This window comes from Charadrius vociferus, unplaced genomic scaffold (assembly GCF_000708025.1).
Source record: "Charadrius vociferus isolate BGI_N301 unplaced genomic scaffold, ASM70802v2 scaffold315, whole genome shotgun sequence".
Taxonomy (NCBI): Eukaryota; Metazoa; Chordata; class Aves; order Charadriiformes; family Charadriidae; genus Charadrius; species Charadrius vociferus.
In genome coordinates, this window is record NW_009648453.1 from 344,354 (window position 1) to 357,440 (window position 13,087).

At 35.3% G+C, this 13,087-nt stretch overlaps 1 protein-coding gene across 1 annotated transcript in view; it reads right to left on the minus strand.

Annotated features, from left to right (window-relative positions):
- The window catches only part of CCDC141 (coiled-coil domain containing 141), an 89,298-nt gene that overhangs the window by 38,699 nt on the left and 37,512 nt on the right, over positions 1-13,087 (minus strand). The window contains exon 7 of the mRNA XM_009885624.1: positions 7,973-8,167. Within this exon, the coding sequence (XP_009883926.1) occupies positions 7,973-8,167 (195 nt within the window). The remainder of the gene's footprint in view (positions 1-7,972; positions 8,168-13,087) is intronic.

Genomic DNA, 13,087 nt, shown 5'->3' on the forward strand with positions numbered 1-13,087 from the left:
TACTCTAAAGAGACTCCTGTCTTTTTAGACAGAGTAAGGACAACATTGCACTACTGCATGACTACAGATAGTAAATACTGAGTTACAGTCTGAAAATACATTGCTCTCTAAGCCCCTGTTCATCACTGTGAAGAATTCTGAGACACAACAAAAGTATATACATGCTAAAATACTATCCTTAATTATGTCAACTTTAACATTACTACATCAGAAGAGCAAAAAAACTTTGAGGCAGACTGATTTTTACTTTAAAGACTTTTGCAAGATTTTAAATTCATAAAAAGTGGAAAAGTGAAAGTTCAATGAAATTCTCGGGGGACAATATGATCCAGCTTGCTACAGCATATTACATACGAACCAGGAACATATATTGCTGACTCAAAGTAGCAAGGAGGGAGGAACGAGCTCTCTCAAACAACTGAAATCTATGCAAAAGAAATGAAGAAAAAGAAAAGGGGATGAGCAGAAGTAATTCAACTTTTATACATGATAGATTAAAATAGGACATACTATTTTCCTGCCTCTGCCAGGTTATTTTCCCTTGTAGAATAAAGGATTCATCATTTAAAAAAAAAAAAAAATAGCTACCCTGACTGTACAAAGAAAATTTTTTAAGAACAAGAACACTCCATCAGTGGAGAAGTGTAATTGAAGGTATCCAGCAAGGACATTTCCTAAAACGTTAAGTCCTTTTAGTCATAACTAAATACAAAAAAGGCCATATGCTTCAGATCAAGACAGGAATTACAACAATCTTTGAAAACTCATACATTCATGGACCTATATGAATCTCAAAGATTTTTTCTGTAAATAGAGACCATTCACATGAACTCATGAACTAAGTGAAGTTTGTTTATTTTGTGTAATATGTGCTGTACAATGAATTCCAGTCTTCAAGACCAAATAAATTAAAGAGTCATAGGAAAGTTGTAAAGTGTTCAAGAATGATTATGGATTTATAAGCATTTCAGAAGGAGTTAACCACTCAGCCAGACTTATTAGTATTACTAGTTAGTAGTATTACTAGTTAGCATATTTAACTAGGTAGGCAGCAAATGTAATAACGTGTTTTGAGTCTTGCTAAAAAGCAATAGGGAAATTTAAAATGAATAAACCAAAAAGGTATATATTGCTGCCATTGCTATAGTCAAACAGCAACATGAGCAGAATGGCAGCTGCACAAGAGACTATTTAGAAAAGAACCAGAATGGATTAAAAAAAAAACAAAAACAAAAAAATCAGGTGTTCTCTGCACCTTCTCTTCCTGAACTTATCCAAGTGCCTTGCATGTTCAACAATGTGCACCTTCAAGGATGATAGACAACTTCATTGGGTCAAGTTGCCTGCATTCTCAGTGCTGTTGCTACTTCGATCAATTAAGGCTGCTACCACAAGCAAAGATTTATGTTTCCTGATGTTCAATTTCAGTTGCAAGTCGGAAGCCAGGTTACAGGCTATCTGAATCGACTTTTTCCATAGCAGCTGCTGCACTCACTGGTAGCTCTATACCCTTCCTATTTTGCTCAGAATAGCAATATCAAGCCGTAATTTCAGACTTTCAAGAACTCAACCAAATCAACATTAAACAATTCACACAAAGCCAGCCTTCTATTTCAGACTCTCTTCAAGAATTAGCATGAGTGTATATCTCCGGGTTTTTTTTTATAATGTAAGTATATTATGGCATAGACAACAGAATAGGAGGAGGAAAGCATCATGTCTACGTGTAACTGTGGTACCAGATCATAAATTAAATGATATGGCTTTAAAGATTGTATCACTTGATCTATCAGCTGATAACACAAGAATACTTTGTGACTTATATAATCACAAGTGAAAGATGCAGGAGAGTTATAATTAGTGATCTAAAAGCTTAGCACTAATGACAGGGGTTGGTTCTTTTTCATTTCAACATGGAAGATTAGTAGGGAAAAACAATAGTTATGCTAGCAAAAATGACAAAAACCTTACAAGCTGTAATTAAAATTAACACCACTATGCTGAAGATAACATGGGCATAACTCTTATGAGCAGAATTAATATCCCTCTTTCATGAGCCATTTTGGGCATTTCCTGCTATTAAAAAAACCACTTCGTAACAAATCCAAATGTCATTCAAGAAGGATAATTCAAAAACCATTCTTCATGATTGGGATCCTTTTTAAGTAATTTTAAAAAAGCAACAAAAACCATGCAATGCTTATTTCCCAGTCTGTTTGGTTTTGTGGTTATGTGCAAACAGAACATGGCTGGTGAATTCTGTTGCAGTTCTTCCCCACCCCCACCCCCCTTTAATTCTTTGATTTGGCTTTAGTTTTATTTTAGTTCAGTCTGTCTTTCTCATCCACTTATCTCATCCACTTATCACAGTTTTGAGATCTTTTCAAGGAAATAAAAGATAATCTCTCTGTACATCCTCTGCTTCTCTACTGTCATCTGGCTCCATATAGTTCACTTGTTTTCAAAGTCCTGTGCCTGTTCAATTGTTTCTCTGTAGTTGCTTATACTTTAATAATTACCAGGATCAAAAGAAAGTAAGGGATTTTTCAGCAAGGTTTCTACTCAGCAATATAGACCTCTATTTATTTATTTATTTTTACCAATACTGGATGTTATCACCACAAAATGATTGACTAATGACATACACAAACCTGAAAACTCCATTAACAGGGAAAAAGAGAGTCTAGAAGTTTCACTGGATCATGCAGAGGTCTATATTCCAATCCCCACAGCTCCACACTGAGAATGCTTCACCTCTAATTCTCTCTGTATATTCACTTTAAAGCTAGTTACTATCTATACTATCTCAAATGAATTTTAATTTTGCAATGGCACATAGGAGGAAAAACAAACAAACAAACAAAAACCTCCAGCAAGTAAAGTAGTTAGAAGAAAGTATGTATGTCCTGGAGTTCAAGATACAAAAGGTGAATTTTGAAGTAAATTATGTGCCATAGTACAAGATATTGCACAGCTAACTGAAAATGTGAATCCGCAAACATACTGTACTCAGTAAAAGGCTTATTTATTTACTTAAAGCTGTAGAAATTAATATTTTCAAGCTTTTGCCATACCAAAGCAATCTCAGACTATTCCAAACGTCATTTCTCAAGTATTCTCAGAAGATAGTTACACAGAGATCCCCCTGCAGAAAGTTAAACTGAAGGTAAATATCAATCCATTTCTGTATCTATGTATTTAAAGGAAAGCTTAGCAAGGCATGTACGTAATTACAAGAGAGTCAAGGAGCCGAAAGAGCCAAGGAGCTTGCATACATGCAGAAAAATATTACTTAATGCAGCCAAAGTGTACACTTAAGAGCTTAGAGCACAAACAACATGCAAGTGCTATACTTCTGTGTTTCTTGTTTTCCCAAATTCATTAAAAATTAAAATGACACAGAAATACACAAGATCTAAAAGGAGTTCTTTCTGAGTTAGTTCAAAACAACTAATACTCTAATTTTTTCATTTGCGCTTTACATGTAAAGAGAGTCCAGAGGTTTAGGTATGCCCTGAGAACAACTAAAAAAGGCTTTTTTTCTTAACTATAGTAACTATGGAGTTTTGTTCATTCCTACACATAACAGGTGTAAGAGCATGCTGTGGAGACACACCTGCACTAGTGCTTTCTTCAGCAGGTACTTCCACAAAGCACAGCCCTGTATTCTGAAAAGATGCTACCTTTGTTTTCAAAGCAATAGACATATGTTTGCACAGCTCCTTGTCCAAACCAGAAGGCAGTTGACTGTCAGCCATCTCAGATTCCTTATTATAAATGAAATCAAGAAAGATCAGACTTATTGGAGCAAAAGATATCTCTCACTCTAAGGGTCTGTAAATAATTTCAACACGAAGTATTTTTTACATGTTGTTAAAAAAATATCGAAGGAACTTAGTACAGGTTGAAGACAAATGTGATTACAGCTCCACCTGGTGCTCAAAACAAAGATTAGTGCAGGCAAAGTCGTTGTTTTTTCAGCACATTTATTAGAGCTATGAAGATTCTTGGAGCTATCTTTGGAAACTATGTGTTTTTAAAGCTTCTATAAACGATCTGCAAACAATATGCTTACAAAAAGACCATTTGGTCTTTCAACACCTTAAAATACAAACTTTTCTCACTGGTCTTCTAACTAAAAGGTTTTGGAAAAGAGTTTGTACTAATACTACTTGATGCATGTGCCCTTGAAGAACAAGCTTGTAAAATGGAAACAGATATATTTCACATTTTAAATTTGGTCTTTAATGTTGAGGTTTGTCTTTTCAGAGGAAAATTTTCAGATATAGCTCCTTATTTTCAAAATTTTCAAAGACTTAAAACTCAATGGGACACCTTCAGATAGCAGAGTCTAATTGCTTAGTATTTCAAAAAAGCACAAAACCCCGTTTTCTTTAACTTCAGTGTAATGGGCAGCTGGCTAAAGACCTAATGTTTCAAAAGCTCCGTGCCCCAAATCAAAGCAATGAAACTCAGAACCCATTTTTTAAAAGATAGCGCTCTGATCTGGTAGCACACACCTGGAAAAGGCTTGAATAAGTTGTCTACTGACATCAAGGAATGATGAGATAGAGGGATGTTTGCTTAATCCTTCTGCTCTAACTCACATACATTTCTTTAAAAAATTGTTGTTTATTAATACTAGAAAGTAATAACAGAATGACCTTTATCACGTGGTAAGCCAAACAAATTACTAAATTACTTCTTGCTTTAACTAAAGGATATGATCGAGTTTGCAGTTATGAAAAATGGAATACAACTGTGGGAAATTGTTCCAATAGCTCATTTCTTCACTGTTTAAAAAATATGTTCTATTACTAGTTGGAATTTGTCAAATTTTGACATGTCTGTGGATTTTGTTGTCTGCTGGACAGAAAAATCATACGCTATTAAAATTTCCTTGCTCATATAGGTGCTTACAAATTGCCTGTCTTCATTACCTACTACTCTTACATAAATTACAAATATTACAACCAGAAAGATACCAGCAGTCAATCCACAGTTCCCCACTGGAAGCTCATCTGTTAAAAAAAATCCCTACAGTTTAAACCAGATTTGGCTCTCGCTCAGCTTAAAGTGGCTTGAGGATTTTGCATTATTCATTTTCACCATCAACATGAGAAATAGGAATAACATTACCTTACAGAAGTCTGTTATAACACTACTTCCACCTTTACTGATCCTCATTTGGTCTTCTCATAAAAGCCTATTTTTAACCTGGCACATATCCATAGATTTAAACTAATGATATCAAGCACCCTCAATTCTTCATTAATCAACTCTTCTGTCAGCTGTTCCCATGAGTTTGCCCAACCCTGACTTTAGGTTGAAAACTTCAAATTAACTGTGCCATCCTCTTCCCACATCAACATTCTAACGTTTTGGGGGGAAATTCAAAGTTTTCAAGATTTTACAGCACTACTTAAGAGGGGAAAAATCTTCTTACTCAACTTATTTTTCACCTCTCCAATGAGTTTCTAGAAGACAGTACAAGTTAGTGATAAATTAGCATCCAAATAGGGTTTTGATTTTTATTATATTGGTGCACATCCACTGCAAACTGGATTATAACCATTTTGCTTATACCAAGGAAAACTGATCAGAGGATCATTTAATTTTTGGAAAGACTAATTCCAAATTCAATCTAGTCTCTCAAAAGAAAGACTCAGAAGCAATACAAGTGAATACACTTTCAGTAACCAGCCTATAAATATTTTAGATTTAACTTGGAGCATTTTACAGCAAAGAATAGACACTGGATTCCTGAAGACTCATTTTTTTTCCACATAAGTGCACACTTCCACCATTTTAATTCTACTTGACTGAATGTGGCTGAATCTCAAGTCTTTTCTATTATGCCTATTATTCCATTATTATTTCAGTCCTTTCTACATGCATTTCCTTGACTGTATTGTACTCCTATATAGAATTTTTTTCAGTATTTTTATTTCAGTCTTTTTTCTTCACTTGAATAACATATTGCAACATTTTTTTACTGAAGACCTATTAAAATTCCCCATTGAATCAGTTTAATTTAAAAATTCATGATCTATTTTTAACTGCAATTAAGTGCTACCCTGTAATATCATAGCATTTGAAAAAAAAATTTTAACATTTTAGGCCTTGAGCCAGTACAAGTATCAAAAGTAATCTAGCCCACATATGACTGCATGATGACTAGTCTGAAACAACTTCAGAAGATGACTGAAGAAAAAAAAAATCTGATATTTTCGTTTTGGGATAGGGATTTGAAGAGAAAGTCTACAAGACTATTCTTTTTCATGCTCACTGTCCTGGTTGGAGGTAAAACAGAACCAATTTTGGTCAGTAACTTCGCTTCTTAGCTGGGCCTCTCTATCAACTGAAATTAACAGCATATTGTGCAGACACTGTTCACTCTCTCAGGGCGATAAGACCTATTTTTATAGCTGATGCCCAGGCATGGTATGCAGAGAGGACCTTGCTTACACTTATTGCTATAACACCCAAGGCCAACCAACTTTGTTATTTGCCCCGTTGGAGGGTCGGAAGTGGAAAAGCATAGTGGGGTCCCACCTGCAAGGAGGAGCGAATAGGACAGGTGACCCAAAACTGACCAACGAGAGTATTCCATCCCATCTGCCTCATGCTCAGTATAAAGGCGAGTCCAGCCTGGGACTGCCCCAGTGCCAGCCGGTGTCGTGATTGTCATCTCGGGAGCTTGATACGGTTTTGTATATATTTCATTATTTCTTTTTCATTTTATTATTAATATTTCATTAAAGTAGTTTAGTTCCTTCTAAACTCGTAAGTCTCTTTTTCCTCCTCTGCCCCTCTCTCTGAAGAGGGGTAGAGGAGAGCATCTGTCGGTCCCATCTGGGATCCCCCAGGTCCCCAGTAGCCGATTTGGCCTAAACCACGACACTCACATTAGAGTCAATGAATAAAAAGAAAAGAAATGGTGAACAGAACTCTTGAAAGTGTATTAACGTATTCAAGTATGACAAACAGCTTATATTATAGAGGAAAAAAGTATTCTAAGTGGGACGTAACAAAAATTAATGACCATATTTATGAAAATAATTTTCATATAAGTAGTATTACCAGACTTGATGTCTGAAAAAGCAAAAATTCAGTTTTAAAGTATTCTTTTTTTTTTTTGGTCATCAGTGATTTATCCATTTTCATCACATAATATTAGGAAGAAACAGTAAATTAAACAGACATACTAATCAAGACTGCTTGTACCCAAATACAACCCACACAAAACAAGCAATGTATAGAATACAGTAGACAGGTAGGCCTCTCTTAGCCTTCTCCTGTGAGAGCTGCAAGAATCTAATTCTGAAATCTGAATCATTGCTTCACTACAAAGCATGTCAGTGATGGAAATTATTGCCTACACATTATCTTGCTGACCTCAGTATAAGTGTGGGCCTTAATTCATCATTTGTGCTGTGAATAAGGGAGTTTTGTGCTTTTTTAACCGGCCACTTTGGTGTTACATCATGTCTAGACCGTTTAGTATATTACATGCCCAGTATGGGGAGTTGTATATTGACCTTGATTTTTCTTGTCTGCCACTGTGGCAACCACTGGAAGTACAGATATCGTTTCTGATATCCATACTAGCTCGTAACAGTTTGGGTATTTTAGAGCAGTCTATGTATTGCCATACAGCATTAAGTCATCATGATAGGCCTCATGATCTTAAAGTCCAATTTTTGGCAGATTATATTTCCTAAATACCTTATTTTGGAAACCAAGTGCTCTTTTCATATACTTTCTTAAAAAAATGCTTTTTAAAATGTGTTTGCCATTATGGATAGAAGTTTGAGGCGAAAGGTCATATTAAAGGGTAATCAGATTTGTATTTTTCCATTTCAAATTATTTAGCAAACTTGGTTTGCGTAATCTTACATATATGAGCCTTCGAGAGTACACTGACAATTTTATTATCAGGTTATTATTACAGACTCAGCTTCTTACCAACCTTGCCAGCAGTCCGAAAAAAGTCATTGGCCTCTTGTAGCAGGGCTTTCCTTTCTTCCATACGGAAGCACACTTCTTCTCGCAACAGACAGATTTTCTGATATGAAGATTTTAGATGTTCTTTTTCTGTGTAGTCATCCGAAAGTAAGATCTTAAGTGCTTCAGCTTCCAGTTGTTCCACAGTGGAATTCCATTCCTAACAGGAAAAATACCATTTTAAACAACTACACATAGAAAAATAATATGCCTGCACAATAATGATATAAATACTGAAAAACTTGTATTACATTTATAGGCCTGAAAGTTATCACCATTTTTAAAAGTATTTCAACTATGAGGGGTTTCTCAGCAAATTATGGGGTTTGTGACAGAGTTTTGAGTGGTGGCATTCTTCATTCTTTCACACAGTTTCACAGGCAGAAGTAGCAGTTACCAGTGTGTTTGCTGGGGAAAAAAAATTGTCTGGATAACATAAAGACAAGAAACTTCTACAGGGTAAGACCACACTCTCATGGCAAACAGCCCCTTAAGCCCAACTATTTAACCAAGAACAAATTAAAATACTGCCTAGATAACAGCTGCTTCCAGTGAGACAATTTCTGCTGAGAGCTGTCAGGTAATCAATTAAATGAACTGACTCTCCCTTACAGTGAGGTGTGCTATCATCCTTGACACTCTGCATTGTACGTATTCTCCGAGTCCCTAAACAAAAACTGAAGTCCGTTCAAAGCATGTCTCTGCCTTCTCTGAATATGAGCCTTCCTACTGACAGTGACAGACAGAAGAGATGCTTTAGAAAGGAAGATCGTACTTCAGCATTTCAAGCCACAGGGTCAGAAACATTATTGACAGCATAAAATAATTCAATAGTGTTAAGATGTTTCAACTAGATTATAAGTGGTTTAGTAAGAAAACTAATTCCACATATTTCAACAAATTTAGCATTGTTTCATTTTGAAAAAGAAGTATGTGTCAGAATCCCAGAATTCCATCAAGAACTGTGTTCTGGTTATGCTTCAATATACCTGCACTGCATGCCTACCAAGATGCAAACCTGTTTTGCTCATGCTAACCCTTCTTTCTTTCCATAAAGGAACCCTTATGAAAAGCCTTCTCAGTGATTTTTCAAGTTCAGCTCTTCCACAAACAAACACCTGAAGGTCAAATGCTGCCCACAATATTTCCTTGTATGTTTGTAAAAAATACTGCTGTTTTAGAATATCCTGCAATAAGATTGCACCACTTCCCAAGAAACCATTAAAAAAAAAAAAACAAAAACAAAAAACACCAAAACCACAAACCAAACCCCCCCTACCCAAACCCACCACCACGTAAGTATTCCTTGAGGACATGACGTGGATGCTTTCAGCTTCCTAGTGAAATAAATAGAGATTAACCTAGGGCACAATGAAAGCAATTTTTTCTTTTCAGTTATTTTTCCTTTTTTTTATTATTGATAAACACCTATAGCAAAATCTTTCTTGATTTTTTTGTTTTATTTTTCTTTCAAATTAAAATAATGACTACTTCTGAGATCTGGATGCAATAATCTTCAGCTTGTACTTTTAATTAAGTGAAACCCTCCACTGTATTACTTCATGTGCTACTCCCCTTTCATAAAATCCTGTCTTTGTCTCTCTGTCTTAAGTAATATTCAGCAAGAAGGAGGATTTTGAGGATAATTACAGTGCTGTATTTATTCCATTTTACCTGAAGAACTTACCTTGGGAAAAGATAGTAAGGAGGTCTCTCCATATACACAGCTTAATTGGCCAATTTATGAGTAAGGTGTGGACCCCTGACATCCAATTGTATCAGCAACATAAGCTTATCAGTTTTCAATACTTGCAGCTGGAATGACTGGTACCAAATGCATTCCATGGTCAGATTCTAATAAAAAATTCATTTATGTTTAAACATATGGATGTTAATGAGAATTAGAAAACGACACTGCAGTTGGGAGCTTTTAACTGGGACTAATAATAATTAATTGAAAAAAGGTAAAGGAAGTGCAGCTGAATGTGTGCATCCTCATTTTGTTATTATATACTATTTGTATGGTAATTTAAAATAATATTTTATGCAAGAATGAAAAATGCATATTTTAATGTAATAGGAAATGAAATTTTCTATAGTTAGCTTAAAAGCAGATACAGAAAACCAAGAAAGTTCTGAATTGTTTCAGAATATCACAATGTGTAAGTTACAATTGCAGCAGTCAAGGCTAATTACAAGAAAATGACTCTACTTGTTGTGAAATGATGTCCTATAAGAGGATTTCACTGTTAAAACATTCATAAATTTGTTTGGTACAAGGTGCCCAATAGCAGCTTTTAGAAGACGTTAAACTCTGCCTTGTTTATACCAAGGCAAGCTTCTTCTCTAACCTTTCACGAAAGCTCAAGAAATAAATTTATTATAATAATTTATAATTTAAAGTATTCCATGAACATTACAACCTTGCACACTCTCTGAGGGTATTAAATGTGGTTAGGCTCAGTTGCTATCCTATTTGATCATTACTCAAACTTGGTTCAATTTTCTATAAAATAGCAAGCGAATATTTCATTTTCAGCTTTCTGTCAGTCAGCAGTAAGATATTTGTTATGCATTTTCCCTGAAAGGAACACAAAGTCTACTATTACCTTGGCTTTTCAATTTGTCAAGAAATGCTTGCGAATTCCTCTGACCTATTACAGACACATGGCATTGTGTGTGCCTGTCCTCAATGGGTCTCCTTAGCTCATATCACTATTCTAATTTTCCTCACAGTAGTCTTTTAAACACTTGCTTTCACTATTCCTTTTGGCAAGAAAAATAAGCTTTCTAGGTCCCTTGATTAATCACAGGTATTTTTCAGGAGTGTTAAAACTGATGAAGTAAAATTATTGTGGTTTTAATACAAAAGTCTTGAACTTTTACTGTAAAGTACAAATACCTACAACTTTATCTTGTTATTAAACAAGTATTGTGGGATAAATGGGGTTTTTTGGTCTATACCATAAATATTTCTTAAAAATTCTAACTTTGGATTAAAACCTGAGAAGTTGTGTAAAATTGTCTTCACTAGAGTATTCTAGGGTTAAGCTGAGGAACTGTCTATTTGACTATGAAACACATCTATTTGACTTCAGATAGTGACCCACATAATAGAAAAAGTAGCATTTAAACCACAAGCCAATTAAGTATAAAAATATGTATTTTTCAGAATATGTGATAAATTAGCCCTGTCTCTCATACTGCAAAAATGTTCACAACTGAACTTTTTCTGAGCCCAACTGCTGTCTGTAATTGATGCACTGGATACATTGGTACATTGACAGTTTAGCCCCAGTGAATATGTGAAGGGCTTTTACCTTCAATAACTACATTGCAGTATAACTAACTACCAGTATAATTATATCATTCTCTCCAATTTCGAATAAAACAGCGTGCACTAATAAAACTGCAAAGGATTGCAAGCTGCTATGACAATTACCATATGATCTGTCTGTTGGGAAGTTCAGTGGATGACTATAACACAGTATTTAACTGTGAGTTTTTAGAATCAACAGACAGAAAGAGAAAAAAAGTAATTAAAAGTCAGTCTCCTCCCAGAAAATTATTGAGAGATGTTAAAAGATAATGCCAGGACAGAGAGGGACCTACCAAAAAATCAAACCAAAACAAAAAGCCCAAACAATTAACAGAAAAATAATAGATAGGACAGGAACACTCTCCCAAGGCAGTGAGATGGCACTACAAGAAAATCAGAGGATGAGAAGAACCTGATAGATGAATGTAGATTTGCATCTGCTGCGTACGAAAGGTGAATGTTTAGGTAAAAATAAAATTGCCCATAAAGACAAATTCTTTTTCTTTACATGTTTTGTTCTAGCTATCGAAATACAGGAGTGTGTTAAAACACCTGCTACGCAGGTGAAATGCAATATTGGTCAAGCTCCTCAATAGAATGCCGTCTCAAAAAAGCTGGCAAGGTGAGCTGGATAGCCTGACTTTGTATCCTGCAGAGAGTGGTAAAGGAGCATGGCCATCCCCAAAGGCCAGAGAGAAACAAGAGAGCTCCAAACAGCATTTAACTGTGAAATAACTTTTCCATGTATCTAAACATTAGCTGTGAGATCTGGGAAGAAAGCAGGTAAATACAATATTCTTGATCCTTATGTTAATGTCAACAAATAGGGCAATTAGTACCATTGATAGTGATATTTAATTTGGTCATTAAGAACCATCCTAAGACCTCATTAGAGCATGTTGTTACCTAGCATGGCTACTCCAGACCCAATAAGCATGCAGATCTATAAAACAGAGAAGTACTCTCCATCTTGCCACTAATCCCTGTTAAAAGAAGAACTGGTTCCAGCATTGTTCAGTCCTGAAAAGTGGCAGAAACTAGACAAAATGTGAACAATTTAGACTACTACTTTTCTTAACCTCTAAAATTATTTGGCCACAAAGTGGTGCTAACAGTTCTTTTTTTTACCATGCCAAGCACCTCCAATACACATAGAATATCAGCAAGAAGTTAATCAGTGCCAGCAGACACACCCATTGGAACATGATTTCCTAAATCTGTCTCTTCTCTCAAATCTTCTGGGGGCAGGGGGCCCTTTTAATATTTGGGAGGAATGAGGCCTTTTTTTCCAATTATGAATCCTTGGCTTTATCTTTGGTCTTGATTATTGTATGAGACAGCAATAGTGTTTTCAGTGGTTTCACCTCTTAGCAAAGTGAGGTTCAAGCTAAGATATCAACTTAAGAACATAATAAACTGTTCTCCTTTCTTCTCTCAGCCCAGTCACATAAATAAGGTGTTAATCTTTAGATCATTTTTAGGCCAGCCTCTGAACAATTAAAGCAAATCATTTGTCCTGTTGGTCTTAATGCAACAATACATGTAAGTAAACACATGAGTATTTTCTTTGTGTGAAACTATTCAGATGCCAGAAATTTCCACTGTCGTATTCCCTGTGAGAACACTTACACCTGCTCTGCAGAAACTTTTCATCTTACCCTCAAAGCTACAGTATACACGTGAAGCGTTTCTTGAAAAGTCATTTACACAGCTTTAGGTCCTAATACAGAAATCCCAAAGTAATTTAAGATTAGTTTATGT